We start from the raw sequence: 24,885 nt of genomic DNA on the forward strand, positions 1-24,885 counted from the left end.
CTGCATAAACCAAGCTATCTGTATCATCAGACATTAGGTTTCCTGAAATATACAGGAGGGAACTGTTCTTCAAAAACATCGTTCACCCTCATTATTTTTCTGTTATTATTAGTCCTTCCGTGCCCTTGTTCCCAGACTGTTTCCTGCCCTTCCACCCTATCTCACAATGTTTTTGCTTCTCTTTATCCATCAATTCAGTGAAATTTATAGGCGCTAATTTGAGTTGTTGCCAAGTGCAGCTTCTGGAATAATGCTGTGAGGCCACTTTTATGACCAAGAAACAAAGAAATCTATACAAACTGCACATAAAACATTGTTTCTGAGTATGTGTTCTCTGGTTTGAAGAGGTGTGTTAAGATTGACATAGTCTGTACTCATAAGTGCTGTGTGAAAAGCTAGGTTGTCCATTTCTACAAGCTTCTTATGACAGGGGTAGAGCCAAGTTTGCTTTGACGTAAAGCTTTATGCTCTTCTCGACAGAGAGCAGTAACATGCAGACCCTACAGAAGAACGATTCTGCCATCTACTGACAATGTTAGAATAAAATTGTTGAGGCTTTCATGGCCACTTGTTGACAAATTACCTGGTGACTTCTGCTTCATGTTCTTTTGCCAACATTTGTTTGATAATTTTTCTGATGTTGCACCATTACCAGTGATTGGCATTGTCAAATCTTTGCCCTTCATTGCTGGTCCACCACAAACAGTGGAAGGTGAAGCTTTGACAATGCCAGCCAAATGTGCTCACCAAACTTCAGGAAATTTATCAAATGAACGCTGTCCAGAGAACCTGAGACAGAATCCTACAGACAATTTGACAGTGTTAGAATACATTCTGGACTCAAACTTCCTGCAACCAAGTGTTACAGACTTCCTGCTAGTTAATGCTAATGCCCTGGGAAATGCAAATTAATGCTTAATTAAACCAAATGCAAAAATAATACACTTAAATACAGTTATAAATGGTTTGAACACAATTATGCCATCAAATTTAGAAACCAAGAGGCATTATTTCAGTATTATGAAAGGGATAGTTGCTGCTCACCATATAGCAGAGATGCTATAGGCACAACAAAAAGACAGTCGGAAAATGAGCTTTTTTCCAACAAGGCCTTCATCGAAAATAGACGCCATACACATACACACACACACTCACGCAAACGCAACTCACATACACATGACCACTGTCTCTGGCAACTGAAGCCAGACTGCGAGCAGCAGCGCATGATTGGAGAGGCAACCTGGTGGTGCGGATAAAGATGAAGCTGAGGCAGGGAGAGGGAGGGACAGCATGGTAGGCGTAGGGGATGGTAAAGTACTGCTTGTGGGAGCATATAGGGACGAGGTGGAGAACAGGTAGGGCAGCTAGGTGCCGTCGGGAGGTTAGACAGGTGGCGGGGGGAGGGGGGGGGGGAGTGGAAAAGAAGACAAGTCAAGTAAAAAGACTGAAAGACTGAGGGTACGTTGGTGTAATAGAGGGCTGTGTAATGCTGGAATGGGAACAGGGAAGGGGCTAGATGGATAAGGACAATGACTAATGAAGGTTGATGTCAGGAGGATTATGGGCACAAAGGATATATTACAGGGAGAGTTCCCACCTGTGCAGTTGAAAAAATGTGGTGTTGGTGAGAAGGATCCAGATGGAACTGGCTGTGAATCAATCATTGAAATAAAGAATGTCTTGTTGGATGGCATGCTCAGCAACGTGGTGGTCCAGCTGTTTCTTGGCCACAGTTTTTTGTCAGCCATTCATGAGGACAGACAGCTTGTTGGTTGTCATGCCCATGTAGAATGCAGCACAGTGGCTGCAGCTTAGCTTGTAGATCACATGACTGGTTTCGCAGATAGCCCTGCCTTTGACGGGATAGTTTATGTTTGTGACCAGACTGGAGTAGGTAGTGGTGGCAGGACATATGGGGCAGGTCTTGCATGTAGGTCTATTACAGGGATATGATCCATTAGGCAAGGGGTTAGGAGCAGGGGTTGTGTAGGAATGGATGAGGATATAGTGTAGGTCCGGTGGATAGCGAAATACCAGTGTGGGAGCGATGGGAAGGATAGTGGGTAGGACATTTCTCATTTCAGTGCATGACATGAGGTAGTTGAAACCCTGGCAGAGAATGTAATTCAGTTGCTCCTGTCCTGGGTGGTACTGAGCTGTGAGAGGAATGCTCCTCTGTGGCTGGATGGTGGGACTTCGTGAGGTGGTGGCTGACTTGAAAGGTAAGGCACAGGTGATCTAGTTTTTGTATGTGGTTGGGAGGGTAATTACGGTCTGTGAAGGCCTCAGTGAGACCCTCGGTATATTTTGAAAAGGACTACTCGTCACTACAGATGTGACAGCCACGGGTGGCAAGGCTGTATGGAAGGGACAGCTTGGTATGGAATGGGTGGCAGTTGTTGAAGTTGAGGTATTGCTGGGGGTTGGTCATCTTGAGATATACCGATGTAGCCATCTTTGAGGTGGAGGTCAGCATCAAGGAAAATGGTTTGTTGGGTTGAGTAGGAACAAGTGAAGTGAATGGGGAAAAGGTGTTGAGTTTCTGGAGGAATGTGGATAGGTTGTTCTCACCCTTGATCCAGATTGTGAAGATGTCATCAGTGAATCTGAACCAGGTGATGGTTTGGATTCTTGGTGATTTGGAAGCATTCCTCTAGATGTCTCATGAATAGATCGGGACAGGTCGTTGCCATGCGGGTGCCTGTAGCCAAACCCCAGATTTGTTTGTAGGCAATGCCTTCAAAGGAGAAGTAATTGTGGGTAAGGATATAGTTGGTCATGGCGACTAGGAAGGAGGTTGTTGGTTTGGAATCCATCAGATGTTGGGAAAGGTAGTGTTCAATAGTGATAAGGCCATGAGCATAAAGGGAGGTGGCATCAGTAGTGACTCCTTCCTGAATTTTCCACTGTTAGTTTATTTCAATATCTGTAGATTTCAGAACTTTAGGGATATTGGTACAGAACAAAAAACCAACATACAACATGTTGAGCACCTGTTTTCGAAAGAGCGGTGTTGTGTTTATGTTTATGTTCATCACGTTTGTGTAATACAGTTCTGTCCAAACCATGTTGTCGTTCATTGTGAGGTGAGATAATTAAAACACTACAACTGTGTACAAAGTGTTTTATTTGTGTCTAAATTCAGTTGACTGTGAAAGTTACAAACATGAGCAAAGTAAGTGAATTATTAAAAATACCATTTAGCACCAGGTTTTGGATTCTAAGTGGTGGTGGGAGAGAGTTTTTGAGGGTGAGGTAAATGTAGAAGGTCTGCGATACAGGGTTTGTCAGCTATGAGGGGATGTGCAGAAGCTTTGGAGGTAGTTGTAAAGGTGGTGGATAATTGTAGTCCAAGGTGGGAGTAGGAAGTGAACAGGGTGTAGAGTTTTTTGAGGTGTCGTTGTGTCTGTTGCTGTAATTTCTGGTTTTGACTGCCTTTCATCGTGCCATGAAATGAGGAATGTCCTACCCACTATCCTTCCCATCACTCCCACAGTGGTATTTTACCATCCACTGAACCTACATAATATCTTCATCCATCCCTACACAACCAGAGCTCCCAACCCCTCGCCTCATTATATACCTGTAATAGAAGTAGATGCAAGACGTGTCCCATACATCCTCCCGTCACTACCCACTCCAGTCCAATCACAAAAATCACCTAACCCATCAAAGGCAGGGCTACCTGTGAAACCAGTCATTTGATCTACAAGCTAAATAGCAATCACAGTGCTGCATTCTACATAGGCATGACAACCAACAAGCTGTCTGTCCTCATGAATGGCCACCGAAAAACTGTGGCCAAGAAACAGCTGGGTCTGCGCTCTGTCTAACCTCCTGACTCCACCTGGGTGCCCTACTCATCCTCCACCTTGTCCCTGTATGCTCCCACAAGCAGCACTGTACCGTCCCCCACCTCTACCCAGCTATCCACCCCCCTGCTCACTCCAGCCTCCTCCTTACCCCCACCATGGGGCTGCCTCTCCCATCATGCGCTGTTGCTCGCAGTATGGTTTCAGTTACCAGAGACTGTGAGCATGTTTGTGTGAGTTGCATTTGCATGAATGTGTGTGTGTATATGTTGTCTATTTTTGATTAAGGCCCTGTTGGCCAAAAGCTCACATTTCAACAGTCTTTCTGTTGCACCTATCTGCAACTCAGCATCTCTGCTATATTTTGAGCAACAACTATCCTTTTCATAATATTGTTACATTCCATCCTGGATTTTCCACTGTTTGATTATTTCATTATTTGTGTATTTCACAACAGGGTTATTGGTACAGGACAAAAAACTAACATATTAACCATATGTTGAGCACCTGTTGTCAAAACAACAATGTAGCATTTCTATTTATGTTCATCACATTTGTGCACTACAGTTGTGTCCAAAGACATTGTGGTTCATTGTGAGGTTGGGTAATACAAACCGTACAGCTGTAATGTTTTCTTTATGTCTCAATTAAGTTGACTGTGAAAGTTAAAACATGAAAAAAAGTGAATTATTAAAAACACTATTTAGCGACAGGAGGCTCAGTGAGAAAATTCAGATAAAACACTAGGTAGGCCAATCTGCAGCAGCAAACAAAAAATTGGCATCATAAGATCAGTCAGGATTTTTACCATAAGAACAAATGGATTTGTGCTGGTGAAGAAGACAATGGTGTTTTTGGCTTTCCTTGTGTGTATTTTGGGGAGATGTTAATTGGTGTAAGACTGGAATAACTGATACTGGGTACACATGGTCTAAAATGAATGTATATGAAATGTCAAAGTAACACAGGAATAATGTTGTGAGTCTTCTTTTGTAGGCAAAACAAACTTTTAACATACCAAACGAAAGCATTGGTATGTTGATAGACACACAAATAAACACAAACACACACACACAAAATGAAAGCTTTCGCAACCCACGGTTGCTTCATCAGGAAAGATATGTGCGCATGGATATGTGTGTGTGTATATGTGCAAGTGTATACCTGTCCTTTTTTCCCCCTAAGTTAAGTCTTTCCTCTCCCGGGATTGGAATGACTCCTTACCCTCTCACTTAAAACCCACATCCTTTCGTCTTTCCCTCTCCTTCCCTCTTTCCTGATGAAGCAACCGTGGGTTGCGAAAGCTTGAATTTTGTGTGTGTGTGTGCTTGTGTTTATTTGTGTGTCTATCAACATGCCAATGCTTTCGTTTGGTAAGTTACATCATCTTTGTTTTTTTATATATATATGGGATATGTGTGTGTGTGCGAGTGTATACCCGTCCTTTTTTCCCCCTAAGGTAAGTCTTTCCACTCCCGGGATTGGAATGACTCCTTACCCTCTCCCGTAAAACCCACATCCTTTCGTCTTTCCCTCTCCTTCCCTCTTTCCTGATGAGGCAATAGTTTGTTGCGAAAGCTTGAATTTTGTGTGTATGTTTGTGTTTGTTTGTGTGTCTGTCGACCTGCCAGCACTTTCATTTGGTAAGTCACATCATCTTTGAATATGTCTGCTTGTGTCTGTATATATGTGGATGGATATGTGTGTGTGTGTGTGTGTGTGTGTGTGTGTGCGCGAGTGTATAACCATCCTTTTTTCCCCCTAAGGTAAGTCTTTCCACTCCCGGGATTGGAATGACTCCTTACCCTCTCCCTTAAAACCCACATCCTTTCGTCTTTCCCTCTCCTTCCCTCTTTCCTGACGAAGCAACTGTTGGTTGCGAAAGCTTGAATTTTGTGTGTTTGTTTGTGTGTCTATCGACCTGCCAGCGCTTTCGTTTCGTAAGTCACATCATCTTTGTTTTTAGATATATTTTTCCCACGTGGAATGTTTCCCTCTATTGTGTGTGTGTGTGTGTGTGTGTGTGTGTGTGTGTGTGTGTGTGGGCGCGCGCACACCTTATGTGAGCAGTGAAGAATTGCATGGTCGATGTGTGTGTGTCCACATGCATTTTTGTGTGTGTGCGTGTGTGTGTGTGAGAAAGATTTTTGAGGTTGGTAATATGTTTTATTTCCCATGCAGATATGAAAGAAGGAAAGCAACCTCTCTCTCTCTCTCTCTCTCTCTCTCTCTCTCTCTCTCACACACACACACACACACACACACACACACACGTGCAAAATTCTGTAAGTATACAAATATTTCCTAACATGTTCTCCAGGAATATATGAAATTCTTACTGTACATAAGAAGAGTGCCGTTGTAACAAGTTGTTCCCGCTGTCCCTCCTGCTCCTCTCCCCCACCCCCCCACCCCCCACCCCCACCCCATCCCCGCACCCCTCCACCTCAGTGTAATGCCTCAGTGACCACTGTTTACCAAAGTGATACATGTTGAAGAGGAAAAAATATATTTTAAAAAAGTTAGTGTTGAATGCATTGATAAAAGTTAGTTTAAGATATATGTGGGCTTTGTTTACAAAGGAAGCCTTACTGTTAGTATCTAAGATGATCATGTTGGGAACTGCCATTGTGGAGAATTCTGGAATATGATATCTGACAATTTTTCACATCCTTCTCACACAGAGTCATCTTCTCTAGCAAAGGTTTTATGGTCTAATGCAGGAGGTATTTCTAATTTTGATTATTAATCTGTAAAATTTGGTGATGTTGCTTGTTTGGAGTGAATGTTATTTTAGTGTGAAACTTGTTTTGTGTTTATTTCACATTTTTTAAGTGAAGGTTATTGAACACAATTATTTTTGTGAATCGTACAAGTAGAATGACATATTGCTTTCTTTTTCAAATATTTTTTTTTCTTATAGCTTTTGTACCAAGGAACTAATCCTGGAATACATTATGAATACAGTATTCCTAAAGGAGTTTCACAGCCTACAGATCCAGACACCTACACATGGATCCCTGGAGAATTCTCAGACTGTACTGTGACATGTGGTGGAGGTAAAGCAAAACTAAATTTTTATTTATCTCCTATCAGTCCTTACAGTTGCATCTGTATATTTAATCCAGAAATCATACACATAACTCAGAAATCAGTCTCGTTATTATCCGATGTCCTCCCAGGTCTATTGGTAAATAAAGCGTAAGAGAAAAGAGTGTCTTTATAAACTCCACTACAGCTCCTAGTTTAGAAAGTGTACACAGATCTTTATGTATTTAACAAATTTCTGGAACACTGAAATGTGATGCTAAGAGCATGTTAATAATGAGTACTTTTTGTGATCCTGAAATTCAGTATTGCTACATCCAAGAAGGGGTTATGCAGCTGAGGAACAACAAAAAATGGAAGATGTGAGTATTCAACACAGTTTATTCCTCTACAAACAAAGACAGAAAACAGAATTGTACAAAATTCAGTGACTGGACCTGCACTGCCACTGGGACATTGATAGTGAAATCCATGGAAGACACTGGCGATCGGAGTGCTGAGTAGAAGAAAACTCAGAATAGTTCAGTTCCTAGCAGAGCTGAAGTCCAGATGAGAGTAATCAAAATGCTTGGCATTATGGCAACAGCTGTAGCTTAGTCCAGGATGAGACTGCCTGGGTGTGGTGCTATGTGTACTTATGAATCCCTGGCGGCATACGAATATGCCCACTGTCAGTGAACCTGTGGTAGTTTGACACAGCAGGATTGGATCGATGCCAGTGTGAGCTATTTTGTCAGGGCATGCAGCTCAGTGTTGCTACGATACATCATCTTCCCTCCAAGAAACCCATTTGATTTGACAAAGCAGCTCTGTAATACTCATGTGTTGATTGAACATGCCAGTAACAAATACAGCAATCTGAATTACTTCAATGTCTTCCTTTAATCTGACCTAATATGGATCCCAAAAACTTGAGTAGTACTCAAGAATAGGTCACACTAGCATCCTACATGCAGTCTCCTTTTAGATGAGGTACACTTTCCTAATAGTCTCCTAATAAATGTAAGTCTACCATTTGCATCCCATACTACTGGCCTTACTTGGTCATTCCATTTCCTGTCGCTTTTCAACGTTTTGGCTAGATATTTAATTGTCATGACTGTGTTGAGCAGTGCACCACCAATATTGTATTTGAATAATACAGGGTTGTTTTTCCTACTCATAGCATTAACTTACATTAGTCTACATTTAGAGCTGCCATTCATCACACTAAATACAAATTCTGTCTAAGTCATCCTGTATCCTTCTACAGTTACTTTATTTACACTACATCATCATCATCAAACAGTTGCAGATTGCTGCTCATCCTATCCACCAGGTTATGTGGGTATAGCATTGCACTACAAACCAGTCTGGAGTAATTAACTGCCAAGTGTTAATGCAGCAAATTGACATCTTAGGGTGAGAGGCACTGTCAGCCTGATGACCAGTTATATGGAGTAAGAAGGTATACTGAGAGTGCAAGGGCAGTCTTTCAGTCCACAGATGCTGTGAGATACACCAGCCAGAGTCTCTAAAGCCAAGATGGGACATACAACAGCAACAGGGCTTCCAGAAAAGCTGACCAGATGAGAAAACCAGGCCGAATGAAATCACTATTGTCTGATAGCTATGCCCAAGAATTCCAGCTTATTATGATTTCCAGACTAAAATTCTGTCATGAGGAAAGCACTTGCTTATTTGACTCTCATAAATACCACTCAGATCAGACCTCTCTCTCAGATGTTCTCAAGTTATTGCCGACACGACAGTGTTCTACTGTGTGCATGATTGTATTTGTCCATTTTTGTTAAACTTACATTCTCTTAAAGCATTTTGGCCATATGGTTTGAGATTTAATGAGATGTTCTATGATACATTAAAGAAGTCTGCACTTCATATTTGAAAGAATTACTTTGTGTGAGACTGCACATGATAGCCTCAGGTGTTGGAGTGTTTGAATACACGAATTTAATACATGAATTCATGAATTTAATATAAAATCTTCAAAAATCTAACTCATAAATTTGAATTTCAGGTTTCCAGGTGCGAAATGTATCATGTATCAGACGGAAAGATGGACTAGTTGTTCCTAATGATCTCTGCGATCCTTCATTAGAACCCAGAAGGAATGAATCTTGTGGTACAGATCCTTGCTTGCCTGAATGGTCTGTTGGTGACTGGAGCAGCTGTAGTGCTACTTGTGGTGGGGGAGTGCAGACAAGGCCAGTTTATTGTGAAAGAATAGTTAGCAACAACCTCCCATCTATAGTAGATGAGGAGCAATGTCTGGAAGTATTGGGTCTAAAACCTCTCACGTCACAACCGTGCAATCAAGATGTTGTGTGCCCAACATGGCATGTTGGCCCTTGGAGACCTGTAAGTACCATAAAAATTTCAGTTGTAAGATAAAAATCAAAATCAAATTAATATTATTGTTAGTTTGTATATTAATTGGAGTACTGTCACGGGTTGTGTCAACATTGCTTCAGATACATGTTGACTTAGCTACATTTAATAATAAAAGATTGTTATTGTAACCTGTGTCCAAAATGAATTTTTATCCTACACATTTCATATAAACTAGTATTCAGAAGGCAGATATCTAAATGTACATTTAGATGTAAAGTAATTAGACAGTAATTATAAGCAGCTGTGAACAGAAATAGTCCATAACCTGGAATAGTGTAAATGAAATACATAAGGCATTGAGTAGTACATTTGTATAATAAAATAATATTTTTAATATTAATTGGTTTAAAGTGTTATAAATTATACACTCTGAAAGTTCTTGTTTGACATTTCAGTATTGGTTGTTCAACACATGCTCATGTGATGGAAATAATGCATTGTTGCCAAGTTTGCTCATCCAAATAATAACGTAAAGATGTTTCTTGAGATTGTGCAACAGATTTTTTTATGTTATTCATTTGTGTCCAGTAGCTAGCTGTGTATGCTTCACTTGTATTTATTTACCAGCTTCCTGCTATTAATGTTGCTGTTTATTGTCATCATAAAGAATGCTACATGTGACGTGTCTCTTGGACTTCTCAATAAATATAACAATAGTAATTTATTTTCATTGTTGTACATGTAGTTGCTACATATTTTGACCATGCATTACAGTATTGGTGTAGTTAGTGTATACAATTTGGCATACGGTGGTTAAACTTAGTATATTAAACTGCTCAAGACAGTTTTGCACCACCTTTATGACTCTCAGAGTTTATGTTTTCTTGACAGAAACCAGAATACTCATTTGATCCACAGAAAACTGAACACAGGGTGAGTCACTAACTATTGCCACCAAGAATAACTCTGGAAGTATGATCAGAGGTGTAAGTTTGTGGGACAAAAGTTGCATGGGGTAACGGGGGCCATAATATGATGTTGGTCTTTTGTTGCTAGTTGGGGTCACTTCAGAGATATGAAGGTCAAATTTATTTTCTTAAATGGGATGCTATAGTTTGTTACTTATTTTCTGATAGTGGCTATCAAGACGAATCCAATGATGTGTAACACTAAGGTCTTTGAAGGTCAACGAAGGTCACAAAGGTGGCATGAACATCCATTCACAGAAGGTGTTCGAAGTGATGACCATTGGTATCAATGTAGTGCTGCAAACTTCTTATCATGGATTGAGTGGTGTTCCTTATCACATAGGCACTTATTGAAGCACATGCTCTGACAATTCTCTCTCGCATATCTTCAGGTGTAGTTGGGATGTCTTTATAAACAATGTGTTTTACGAATCCCCACAAGAAAAAATCCAGAGGCATCGAGTCTGGCGAACGAGCCGGCCATGACACATCACCTCCACGTCAAATTCAATGATTTGGGAATTGTCTCTACAACTCATTTCTAGCCATCAGCGAAAAATGTGCCAAACACCCATCGTGTTGATACCACATTCTGTTCCTTGTTTCTAAAGGTATTTCTTCCAATAACAGACCTAAGTTTTCTTGCAGGAATGTGGTGTACTTCCTACCATTGAGATTTCCTTCTATGAAATAGGGGTCTATAATTCTGTCCTCCAGATTCCCATACCATACATTCACTGACCATGGTTTTTGGTGTGCAACTTGCCACAGCCAACGTGGATTTTCAGTTGTCCAATAATGCATTTATGCAAATTAACATTTCCACGTTTCATGAATATAGCCTCATCAGTAAATAAAATCAAATTAATAAATGTGTTATCCCCCTGAATCTGAAGTTGATCCCATCGGCAGAATTCAATGCGATGCATACAATCCGTACCAGTTAATTCTTGGTCAAGACGGGTATGGTAAGGATGATATTTATGGTGATGTGGAACATGAACAACAATACTCTGGCTCATGCCAGATTCCCTTGTGATTTGACACAAACTAACACAAGGATCCTGAACCACAGTGGCGAGAGTACCAATTTCCATTTCCTTGTTAGTAACTTTTCTTTGCCAAATATGTTTCCGATGTGTTAAAGATCCAGTTGTTCTCAATTAGTCATACATATATTTAAATGTATGATGTGTAGGGTGAGTATGTTGAGGATATCTTTCAGCATATATAAGTCTCTAGCTCTCACTGAATTTCGTTGGCATTCTCCATAAATGAGAAGCATATCGACTTGTTCTTTGAAGGAATACATCATTCACATTCACTTGATTTGATGATACTAGTCTTACTGTTCCTACTAGTGTTGTATTGTGAAACTGTTGGATGGTGTTTACATGTCAATGGCACGTTAGATGGATACAGCGTAATCGGTGCATACTTATTATTTGCACGATAAACGAGAGAGAATTATCAGAGCATGTGCTTTGACAAGTGCTGAAGTGATAAGGAATACCACTCAATCCATGATAACACATCATTGGATTCGTCTCGATAGCCACTATCAGAAAATAAGTACCGATCTATAGCATCCCATTTAAGAAAACAAAGTTGACCTTCATATCTCTGACATGACACCACCTAGCAACAAAATACCAATTTCATCTTATGGCCCCCATTGGCACAGGCAACATTTGTCCCGCAAACTTTTCAGATACTATCATACTTTCAGAGTTATTCTAGATGGCAATAGTTAGTGACTCACCCTGTATAACTGAGTTTGTATTGTCTGTACAGTTCAGTAGAGAGTGTTGTGCCTCCCCCGTCATGAACAGGACAGTACAGTTTGTGTGCACTGTTGAGTCTGTCAGCATGCCTTGGTAATTTCAATCTTAATTTGTGCACACATTGTTACTTTATAGTGAGAATGGATGTCAGCATGTGAAGTTGTCGTTTGAACTTTTGTAGCCCTTAGTAATATCATTTGAATATTTAACTGCTGTCGTGAAACACGGAACTTTGAATATCCGTCTTGTAGTGGTCATCCACAGTCAAAGACACTAGCTGATGACCACTACTTACAAGTTAAAGCACCATAGGTACTCAAAGAAGAATGAAGGAAAACTGTGCGCTGCTGTTATGGAGGCAACTGGGAGGTTTTGTCAGTTCAGACAGTATTCACCTGTCTGCACATGATGAATTTGGCCCCTGAGTATCCACTACAAGTAACAGAACAAACCCACTAGTACTGTGATACATGAATAAGATAGTAAAAATGGAGCCTGGGTCATTGGTTTCTGGTTCTCTTCACAGGTGTGTGCAGGATTTACCAAACACCTGAATGTTCTCAGAGAGGTATGTGTAGACAGACAGAAGTTAGTGTACATCTCAGGCACACAATCCCATAGCTCCAGAAAGTAGTTGTGTCACTCAGTATCAGTACAGATGTTTGGCACCTCTCAACTTTATCAATGGTAATTTGAGAACTGTGCAGTAGTGGAACAGAATCCTGAAATCTATTGTCGAGCGCTAAAGCCAACATTTTGGCAATGGGTTCATTTTTCAAAATGATGATGCATGAGCACACTGTGCCCACATCATAAACACCTTTCCCCAGAAGTCAGGAATCAATCAAATGGTACGGCCCTTAGTATGATGCTGGCATGAATACGATTGGTTGTGAGTGAGACCACTTGAAACTTGCAGTCATTGGAGCAGTAACTTTCCTGGCACTATACGACCTCAGAAGAACTGCCATCAAAGTGTGGGAAAAGCTTGAGCAGTAACCTGCTGGCCACATTGTAGATAGCATCCTAATGAGTGTCTGAGAATATATTACTGAATGGTAATCAGCAGCAGCTTTTGATTTCACAGAAGTGCAAAGATGAATGCTTTCAAAGAGATTGACTTTCAGTTACCATTTTGTTTCGTTCTGCTTTTATTACACAGTAAGGCTTTTTTTTTCTTTCTTTTTTTTCATAAGGCTTGTACTTTCATTCTCTGACTCCTTAAAATCAAAATTCACACATTTTCATAAGTATATACATGGTGCAGAACCTTTTTGAGTAGTTTACTTACGTATTTCCTAGCATCATACATATAATTAGTAGGAATAAAGCTGGAAAATCATGCTTTGAACTAAGAATCTCAGTTGAGGGGACATTGTTTTTTTTCCCCCTCTAAACTAGAGGAGATACCAATAATGGCAACTCTATACAATGACAAGCTTTTTGAGGGAGCAGAGAATAGGCAAGTATGTTAAAAATATAAAAATTAATGAATAAGAAAGCAATAAATCACCTGATCACAAGATACGGAGAGATGTAAGAAAATTGAAACAATTTGAATTGTCATGTGTGTTAATGAAATAATACTGGAGAGACAGTTTACACATCAACAGAAGTTGACTAGAAACAACAGTCACTGCTCATGTATAATATTTTATCTTATTATGAATCGACTCATAGATCAGAAATGTTTATCTATTTGGCTATTAATGTCAGTCAGTGATTACACAAAATACAGAAGCAAATGTGACATTTTCATACCAAGTAAATGCAGTATACTTCACATTTCGTGTCATAGCATATTTCGTCTATGCAGTCATATTAATTAATCATTCAAGCTTCATCACTAAATTACAAATTTTGAGCACCAAGGTTCATCATTACGCCATACTCGTTGACACTTTAAGGAAACAAAGTGTGCTGCCTTGCTATGACAAGTGGTGTGCCTGCATTCTGGCATGATAGGCATTGATGCTATATATCAGAGGACATAACTTCAATAGATATATGTATTGTTTTTTAATAAAGTGTACAAAATCTTTCCTCCAGAATTTAGCGCAAATAGATCTCAAAATGCAGATGAATTTGCTTACATACCAGGTGGTTATAATTAAACTGATGGTGTTCCAAATGCTGCTGTGTACATTGCAGGATGCTAAAAATCATAGGTATGTTTATTAATCGGTGCACTCGTGCAGAATACTGAAAAGAATGATAGTTATACTTTCTGCCACCAAATGAAAATATGCCACTGTAAGCAGTCAGAATGGGAACTAATTCTTGTTTTTTCATCAGCATGCTTTTTTGTAAAGTGGCTCTTGGTGTAAAAGGTTAAGAAGCTAGAAGTTTTTAGTAGGGAATGCAATGGATGTTGAGAGGGAAGACCGTGCACTGCTGGTCAAGTTGTTTTATCAGAACAGCAGCAAGCATTGGAGGTATATCACTGACAGAAACACATGCGTAGAAGTGTAGAAGTCTTATGTCAATAAATAGGCTGCAGAATATGTTAAAAAAAAGGTGAATTAGGTGGTGCAGCAGGTGGCCCATTCCCATGGTAGTTGTTGATGATGTTGCTGTAGCTATAGCCAACCATGCAGCACATGCCTCAGATTCTGCAGCCAGTGCTCAAGCTATATTGTGGGGATTGTCTCTCCCCTTGTTAACAGTTCAAAAGATTTTGTGGCACATTGTACAATGGTACCCCTGTAAGATTCAGAATGTGCACTAAAAGAAGCCCCAAGATAGGCTACAATACCATTACTTTGCCTTCATTTTTTGGCATGCGTGGAAATATATGGCATGTGGCTGGAGAGTATTCTGTAAATGGATGAGACACATTTTATTCTGCATGCTGTCATGACTGCACCGAACTGTAGTGTGTGGGGTTCTACTCCACCACATGTTGTGCAGGAACACCACTGCACTCGGCTTATATGACTGTGTTGTGGTTTCACAAGCTCCTTCATTTTCAATTCATTTTTCTTTGAGGAGGTAACAATTTGTGGGCCTGTTAGATGTACAGTGACATTTGTATGTTATAAGAACCTCTTCGTGGCACATGTGATTTCAGCTTTGCAAGAACGCAGCCATGTCTACACCAATGTTTTCATGCAAATGGTGTGTCACTCCATGTCACTTACAGGGTGAAAGATTTGCTTCAAAAAACTTTCAGTAATGACCACATCATCTCTAGGCAATGTCAAGATGTGTGGCCTTCCAGATCCCTTGAACTAAATTCATGTTACTTTGGTTGTGGATATATTTGAAAGGCTGTGTCTATCAGGGTTGTATGAAGACTATTTGTGATCTAAAGAGTAGCATACATTGACATGTCACTCTGATTGTACTAGATATGCTGTGAGCAACTGTTGGACACAGCATGTTGTTGAGTTGGGAGGCTATATTGAGCACGTGTTGTAACTTTTGACTCTATCCTAATAAACGTGCCAGAACCACCATTATCATGTGTTGATTGTTGCTCCCCTTTTCATGCATCCTGTCGTGTATACAGCTCACACTGTAGCACTCAACAAGGAAGAAGATTTTATTATAAATAATACTCATAATACACAGCATTGTTGTACAATGATGTGCATTTAAAACAAAATCTGCAGCTCATTAACAAAGCAGAATAAAAAACCTTCTTTCAAGCACATACACTGCTTCTGTACAATCCATCCACAAAACATGATCAGACAAACTGCCTCACAATCATTGGCAAAAAGATCAACAAATGTTAAGGGACATAATCAGCACTATTTGTCCCACACCATCTATTCATGAGCTACAGTTAGCACAATTTGTAACGAAGGAAGCTTTATTAAAAATATAATATTAATTATGTTACAAAAGATATACAACATCATTATACAATGCAGTTGAATCATTAAACAACATGTCTGTAGAATGAAATTTTCTTTCCGCAGTGAAGTGTGCACTGAAACTTCCTGATAGATTAAAACTGTGTGCCAGACCAAGACTTGAACTCAGGATCTGTGCCTTTCGCAGGCAAGAGCTCTACTGACTGAGCTACCCAAGCTTAATTCGCAACCCATCCTCCCAGCTTTACTTCCAATCTTTCCTCATCTCCTAGCTTCCAAACTTCACAGAGGCTCTCTTGCATAATATGCAGGACTACTACTCCATGAAGAAAGGATATTGCAGAGATGAGCTTAGCCACAGCTTGGCAATTGTCTCCACAAAGAGATTTTCACTCTGTAGTGGAGTGTGTGCTGATGTCTTGCATCCTGGCAGATTAAACACTGTTCCAGACTGAAACTTGAACTCAGCACCTTTGTCTTTCATGGGCAAGTGCACTACTGAGTGAGCTACCCAAACACAACCCAAAACTCATCCTCTCACCTTTACTTCCCTGCAAATGTCTCAAGTTCAAGACCTTGTCCAGCACACAGTTTTAATCTGCCAGGAGATTTCATATCAGTGCACAGTCTGCTGCAGAGTGAAAATTTCATTCTTGAAATGTCCCCCAGGTGTGGCTAAGCAATGTCTCATTAATATCCTTTTTTCCAGAAGTGACAGTCCTGCCAAGTTTTGCAGGAGAGCTTCTGTGTAGTATGGAAGGTAGGAGATGAGGTACGGGCAGAAGTAGAGATGTGAGGATAGGTCATGAGTCATGTTTGCGTAGCTCAGTCGATAGAGCACTTGCGTCTGTGAAAGGCAAAGGTCCTGAATTTGAGTCTCAGTACAGCACACAGTTCAACAGGTCTGTAGCTCACCAATAAAGGAAAACAAAGATTTTTTATTGAACAAGCTATGCCTACACAATCCAAGCGCCAATCTGGAGCACATAAGGTGGCTCACAATTACATGCTATAAATTATATGAAAAATAATTGTTTTGTGACATACTCAGTGTATTTATTACACACACCATGTATTCATATGAGCTACAAATGAACCAATGACTTGTACTGAGGAAAGAGACTTTGTTAAAAATATAACACATTAAAAATATAACACGTTAAAAATATAACACGTTAAAAATATAACACTAATTATGTTACAAAATTAACAGTCTAGTTATACAATGGAATTGGTAACAAAAATAACAGATCTGGAGTTTGCCAGTGATGTAGAACACAGATTTTTAGTGGACAGGTTGTCCCACACAATCCACGCCAGCAGTTGGGAACACACGAGACGTGCTTATAGTAATGTACAATGAAATGGAAAAATAACTGCCACTTGACATAGTCATTGTTGTTGTTGTTGTTGTTGTTGTTGTCTTCAATCCAGAGACTGGTCTGATGCAGCTCTCCATGCTACCCTATCCTGTGCAAGCTTCACCTTGATGTACCTACTGCACCCCACATCATTCTGAATCTGCTTAGTGTATTGATCTCTTGGTCTTCCTCTACGATTTTTATCCTCCACGCTGCCCTCCAATACTAAATTGGTGATCCCTTGATGCCTCAGAACATGTCCTACCAATGGATCTCTTCTTCTAGTCAAGTTGTGCCACAAATTCCTCTTCTCCCCAGTTCTGCTCAGTACCTCCTCATTAGTCAGTGCTAATATATATAATGCCTAGTTGTATGTGCCACAGATGCAACTCTTTGATTCTAAATTGAGGCTTGAGAAATAACTGATATAAGTGCATAAACTGCCCCCAACCAAGGATCAGTCAGAACTTCAATATATGTGTAGTCTGTATACTGGAACTGTTAAATATGTGGAGACATAACACACACACACACACAAGTAACACGTAAGAGTGATATATACAGGGTGAAGAAAAATTTACGCACTTGGCCTTTGCAGTGCGGTTCCTCACATACTAACAATACAACAATGTCTTTTGCAAAATTTTGTCCTACGTGTATTTCCTGTGGTAAATGGAAGTCAAAGATTGCCAATCTGGCAACACTAAAATCACATGTGCGGTAACTGCTACTCTGTCAGCATATAAGTGCAGTTGGTGCAGTGGATAATGTTTTGGGTTAGCAAGAGAGAGGTGGAGGGTTTGATTCTGGATCGAGGCAAATTTGTTTTTATTTGCTAAATGTAGTGTGCATGGTATGGTATCTGGTGTCTTAACTGTCATACAGCGATTAAGGTGGCTCTTCTGCAAAACATTTGCACTTATATACTACAAACACAGAAATGGAAGTACAATCATTTTCATTAGTCAACTTTTAAAGAAGCCTTTTACACATTGGGGACATGAACTGTTTTGCACCACTGCATCTACTAGGTTACAATTCTGTTTTGTGTGTACCCGCCCCAATGGTCCGACGGATTAGTGCCAACTATTATTCTTGCCACATTAAGGACCATTACATTTCGTTAGGAATGTACTATGTAAATGTTGGATGCATGTGGCTTATGAAAAGGTGCATACTATAGTATTACATGGCAGAATGAAACTCGCAAATAAAAACAAATATGCCTCAACCCATCCAGCGAGCAAACCCAAAATGCTATTACTGCACAACCTGTACAGCACTAATCCTGTGTGCTGACAAGAGTAGTCACCATACACATGATTACAGCATTGCCAGACTGTCCATCTCTAACGTCCACTTACTGCCGGAAATATGCACAGGACAAAATTTTGTGAGAGATATTTTTGTATTACTAGTATGTGAGAAATGATGCTGTGAAGTCCGAGTGCACAAATTTTTCTTTACCCATTGGGCATGGTTTGGGCACTCATATCAGATATTTTCAGAGTCTCAATTTTCACTTATTGGGTTGCATATGTAGCACATATGATTGTACGATACACAGGACATTAGCATTGTGTGTGTCCAGTGGCAGTTATTTTTCCATTTTGTTGTAAATTACTGTAAGCATGTCTTGTGTGGTCCCGATTGATGGCACTACTACACTAGCAAACCACAGACCTGGTATTTTTATTACAAATTCCATTATGTAATTGGACTGTTAATTTTGTAGCATACTTAGTATTGTATTTTTTAATAAAGTCTCTTTTCTCGTTCTTGTAGACAAATTAAAAAGCTTGTCTGGAACCAAGGAACCATAGGGAACCTTCGCTAGTAGTCGTGTACTCTTTGCTATACTCCAAGTCTTCCAAGCCAAAATGTTTGTATCAGGGAAAGCCAGCTGCAGCCCGCTTGTCAACTTCTGGTCTCCGATTTTTAGTGCACTCAGTGCCAAGTAATACTAGTGGTGCCAAGTAATACTAGTTGTGCCGTGCCACCCAGGCTGCACCTGAGGCTAAGTCAGCTCTCTTAAGGTAGCCAAGTGCCTCGTCACCAGACAAAACACATCACCTCCCTCAAGGCCTCACTACGCCTAGAGTATAACCATGCACTAAAAGCACAAATAACTGATTGAATATTTTTTTTTTTTTTTTTTTTGAAAGATAAGGAATTAGGAAAGGAGATAAGGAATTTTTTATTGTCAATAAAACAATATACAGTCACCAGAAATCTTTATTTTTTTATTTACTTGTTGCCTGCTTTGGCCCGAATGAAAAGATATTCATCAGCATTCAGCTTCTTCTTTCTTCTTGTAGACAAATTAAAGGGCTTGTCTGGAACTAAGGTACCATAGGGAACCTTCGCTAATAGTCCTGTACTCTCCACTATACTCCAAGTCTTCCAAGCCAAAATGTTTGCATCTGGGAAAGCTTCAAGGCCACCGAAGTCTGCATGGTGCCCCCACACAACAGCCGATGTCAACCATGTACTGCCTCCAAAGACAACACTAACATCACATGTGAACTGCATTCTCAGACCACGAAAGACATTTGGACCACCGATAAGGTGCTGTTTATTGAACTTCCCAGCAAGATCAATGTCTATTGCTTGCAAAGACTTGTACACAGGTGCACTACACCACAAATGGCGGTGATAACCGAGTCGCAAAGGCATTGCAGAGGTATGTTTTCAGCACGTGTTATCATTTGCTCTGCGGATGTCGATGAGTGCAGACACTTTACTTTTGGGTTTCAATGGGTGTTGGCTTGCAACATTCACTTGTGTAAATGTACCTCTGCAATGCCTGGGCGACATGGTTATTATCGCCGTTGGCGACGCAGTGTACCTCTGTACAAGTCTTTGGAACCAATAGACATTGACTTTGATGGTTGTAATTCATATGAATTGCTGGTATGTGTGAGAAATACATAGGTTATGTTCCAAGGCAATTGTTTTTTGTTTCGTTGCTTGTAATTGCAAGCCAGCTTATGTACTGACACTTGGTGGGTGGATTGTGCGGGTGCAGCTTGTCTGTCAAAAAGCTTTGTCATGCTCTATTGTTGAAGTACAGACCTGTTGTTTAAAGATTTGACTGCATTGTACATTGGTATTGTATGTCTTTCGCAACATAGTTAACATTATATTTTCAATAAAGCCTTGTTCACTACAAACAGTTTTAACTGTGCTCATGAATAGGTGATGTGGGACAAATAGCACTGGTTATGGCCAGTGACATTTGTTGAACTTTCTGCATTTTTGTGAGCCAGTTTGTCTGATCATGTTTGGCAGATGGATTACATGGGCACAGTTTTTTGTTCTACTTTATTTGAATAATCAATTGCATTGTACAATGATTCTGTGTATTATTAATATTGTTTTTAATAAAGCGTCCTTCCTTGTCACATTTTATTACATACTGTACAAGCACAGCACAGTGTTTTGAAATCTATTTTTGCTAAATTCTGTGGCAAAGATTTTGTACATTTTATTAAAAAGAATGCTTCTATTGAAATTATATCAACTGCAGTGACATCTGCGAGAATGCAGTATACTTCTTTTCCTTAAAGTGTGAACATGTGTGGCGTAATGACGTCCATGGTACTCAAAATTCATATTTGTGTGATAACGCTTGTGCAGGTAATTAATGAGAGTGTACCATCAAAATACTCAGCGACTCTAGTTGTGCAGAATATTGCATGATTCTGTATTTTGTGTAATTTTGAAGCATGTTATATCACGCTGCCTATATATGCATATTTTTAGATCTGAAGATGGTCATTGTTGACCAAAATTAACAACCTGATTGATAAACATTTGTGGTTTGTGACTGAATTTATAGCAAAATACAACAAATAATACCTGGATCACCAGAGAACCTTACTGGTGCTATTTCACAGATTGTACTCATATATAACACTTCAATTCACAGTATTTTCTCCTCCACACCAACAATCATCTGGTACTTATTTTGCTAGGTAATTTAGTAACTGGCTTCCTTCTGGAGCTCCCCAGGTGGACATTTGCTCTCCAGCATGTCCATCACATCTTGTAACCTCTTGAGTTAGCCTCATGTTATTTATTCTAATGTTGTACATCATCAACTTTTAACTATGTCTTTCTCTTTCTGTTGATCAGGTTTTGCCTTTTCTCCTTCCCTTGTTGGTTTTCACTACTTATATCTGTCCTGCTCCTAAGTTCTCAGAAATTACTAACTTATTTTCTTCTTAGTTTGTCATATATCTAAACATGTTGGGAAATGATGTATCTTTTGTTTTCTTCTTTCTGTCAAAATCACTTCACGTATTCTGCCTCACTATCTGTTCATTTGTTAACTTGATCATGCCTATAGCATATTTATTGATCTTTCTCTTGCAGTACAGTACTTTGCTGTCTTCTCGAGAACTGGAATTTTATATGTTTGTATTCTATTGTTTATGTAGTTAGGTGCTCACACATGCCACTTGTGTATTTGTCATAACGTGGCATGTGATAAATGTTATTGGTCCCTGTAATCTGTGTTACATCTTTCAGAACATGAAAAATTATTACTGGCTTCCAATCACCTGCAGATGAATGGTTGATGACGTTTAGGTGGTCATCAAATATCAGGAAATTCTCTCTCTCTCTCTCTCTCTCTCTCTCTCTCTCTCTCTCTCTCTCTCTCTCCCTCACACACACACACACACACACACACACACACACACACACACACACACACACACACACACCCTCATGCTGCGGAGCAAAGAAGAAGGTAGGGAAGTGTTGGGAGAATGTTGACGGAAGCTGCCTGTGAACTCTGTCACTCTGCACAGCATGCCTGCGCACACTGCCAGTTTGATTGTTTCTCTCTTGATTTATATCAATAGAGCCATACAATGAAACAGAAGTGAACTATCTAGAAAGTCTTTCATTTGTCATATAGTTCAAAGCAACACATGCCACAATCCATCATATTGTCTATGACAATCACACATTATTGTGTACAACAATCATACATTTCTTTTACTAATCTTTTGCTGCAAACTCCACACCTCCTTATCAGGTGGACCGGTTTTTGAGGTAATATGATGGTACTTGGAAAGTGCCTTTTTCAAATTCATAAGGGTCTTCTGTTTCATACCTTTGCCCTACTGCAAAAGTTCACAAATGAGTTTCAAGCAGAATACTGCCATTGATATGTTTTTGCTTGTATGCAGCCTATAAACAGCATGTGAATTTACTACGCACATGTCTAGCACCTGAAGACATTTTTATTCTATTTCACAGTTTCTCTCACAAATTCTGGCACTTTCAGCATCAGGTTACATGTATCAGTTCATCCCATTTTTCCAGTGTAATCCAGCACTCATTTCAGTTTAGATTTTTCTAAGTTTGTTTGGTTGTCTCATTTGCTCCTTGGTGTCATTACAGAAGTAAGACATGTTGTCAGCATGCACATTTCTATTATATTATACCACTTCACTGTCATTATTGATGTGTTAGATCAAAATCCCACATCTCCTCTTTGCAGTCTCCATTTGTGTTTTCTCAATCTTTTCTCCTATATATGCAAACTGCTCCTTCTGCATTAATTCCTTGATGATTCAAATATTGAAGGAGATGTTGACTTGTGAACTGTATGTCAACATAGAGCACATGTTGTGTTCCAAAGTATTCTTGCAGTATTGCCCACTAGTCCCAAAAATCCACCATATATTGTGCCAGTTATGACATCTGTGTTAACTAAAAAAAAAAATTCAATATCGATCTGGTTTAAAAGTCTTGAAGAAATAATGTTTTCATTTTTTAAGACCTTATCTTTGATGATGGAGTGGATTACTTTGAAAACCAAGTGTCCTTTGAGAAGCAGAAAGCTTTCATCAAAGCAGACATTTTGTAAGAGTCTGACAATGTATACAATATTTTCATTCAGATATGAGATGACTGAGTTCAGTTTACAACCTACATCATTTTGCAGAATGTAGTGTGTAACAAATATCTGTCATGAGATATTATTTCCCAAAAATTGGCATCCGTGGCAGTGAACTCAAGGTCAGTATTCAGAATAGCTCAATTTTTCTATTCCTGTCACAAGGAGAGCAACTGCTAGGATAACATAAATTTCATCAAACACATTTATCTCTTCAAACATTTTCATGGTTGTGCTGTGGAATAACAACTTTATACAACCTACATCAATTTGCAGAATGTAGTGCATAACAAAGATCTGTCATGAGATATTATTTCCCAAAAACTGGCATCTGCGGCAGTGAACTCGTGGTCAGTATTCAGAATAGCTCAATTTTTCTATTCCTGTCACTAGAAGAGCAACTGCTAGGATAACATAAATTTCATCAAATACATTTATCTCTTCTAACATTTTCATGGTTGTGCTATGGAACAACAACTTTATATAACCCACATGTGTGATTACAATTAATCTCATTTATAATAAGTGAAATTAAATTGACTCCTGTGTAAAACATTTTGCAATATAGTAGACTTATTAGCAAGGTTGATTTCTCAGCCAAACTTGATAAATCAGTCAGTCGTGTACAGTAGGACTCAACTCTCCTGTCTGTCATCGAAGACCTAAGCTTATTCTCTTGTCTTGCTCTTCCTGCTTTTTGTCATTTTATCACTTCTGGAAGGCAAGTATGATAAATGCAAGGAACAGTTTACCCTCCCCTAAGGTGCTGAAGAGCAAGGATTGACATAAGCACAGTATTCTCATTGAAAGACAAAGGAGAATTAAAGTCATCTGCGCTATCACTTTTCATAAAGATCCTAAGTACTGTTTGACAAATCTTGCTTCCACGCATGCAAATAGCAACAAAAGATACTCTGATCACTATAATACAGCAGCTTGTGCAAGGTAGAAAATGTACCTCATTAAACAGTTCCACAATCTGTGAATGATAAATAAAGCTATTAGTACTTATACACATATTTGTCTTGATAACATGTATTTATTAATCTTTATTAAAATGAATTTCAGTACCAGCCATCATCTGACCAAGAAAAACAAAGATGGATTAAATGTATCTTGTGAAATACAATAGTGAACATACAGTAGTAAGTGCCAAAGTTTTGTGTTAAGAAGTGTGAGATTTTCAATGCTATACTCTTTCTTACCCATAGTGTGACCGCCTCTGTGGTGAAGGAAGACACAGGAGAAGAGTACGTTGTTACAGAAGAGTTGATGGAAGAATTGAAGTATTGCATGATTCATCCTGTTCTCCTGATAAACCAGATGAAGAAAAGCCATGTTTACTGAGACCATGTGAGGGTGTTGACTGGATCTTGTCTGAATGGTCAGGTGTAAGTGATTTGTTGCTTATTAAAATTATTCATTTTTGTTTTTTCATATGTAAACTACTGCTCACAAAATTAAAGACAGATTTTACATTATGATTCTACTCTTTTTTATTTATTACTAAACTGTCAGTATTTTATCACATCACAGTATTTCATATCTGAAGTTAATTGAGTATTGTTAAGCCAGAGGAAAACCGATTACCATTCGGGGTGCATGAAAAAGTATTTTGATTTCTACACAAATTACAAACAAGAGTTGAAGAAAATCTTTTAACTATGATATTCACCCAACCTATATGTATGTATGGAGGCCTGGGGTGTATTGATCTCCATGGTGGATGGTACTGAAACCATTCTGTCAGGATGTCACGACTTGGGCATTGTTTGATGGATAGGTGGGGACTACAGAAATCCATCAGAGGTGAAGGTGGCTGCAGCAAGACAGACTGCATTCATGA

The 24,885-nt window shown here is 39.3% G+C and overlaps 1 protein-coding gene across 1 annotated transcript in view; it reads left to right on the forward strand.

The window, feature by feature from the left end:
- The window catches only part of LOC126481282 (papilin), a 260,118-nt gene that overhangs the window by 29,996 nt on the left and 205,237 nt on the right, over positions 1-24,885 (forward strand). Inside the window, exons 6-8 of the mRNA XM_050104920.1 lie at positions 6,736-6,871; positions 8,878-9,218; positions 24,251-24,430. Of these exons, the coding sequence (XP_049960877.1) occupies positions 6,736-6,871; positions 8,878-9,218; positions 24,251-24,430 (657 nt within the window). The remainder of the gene's footprint in view (positions 1-6,735; positions 6,872-8,877; positions 9,219-24,250; positions 24,431-24,885) is intronic.

This window comes from Schistocerca serialis, chromosome 5 (genome assembly GCF_023864345.2).
Source record: "Schistocerca serialis cubense isolate TAMUIC-IGC-003099 chromosome 5, iqSchSeri2.2, whole genome shotgun sequence".
NCBI lineage: Eukaryota > Metazoa > Arthropoda > Insecta > Orthoptera > Acrididae > Schistocerca > Schistocerca serialis.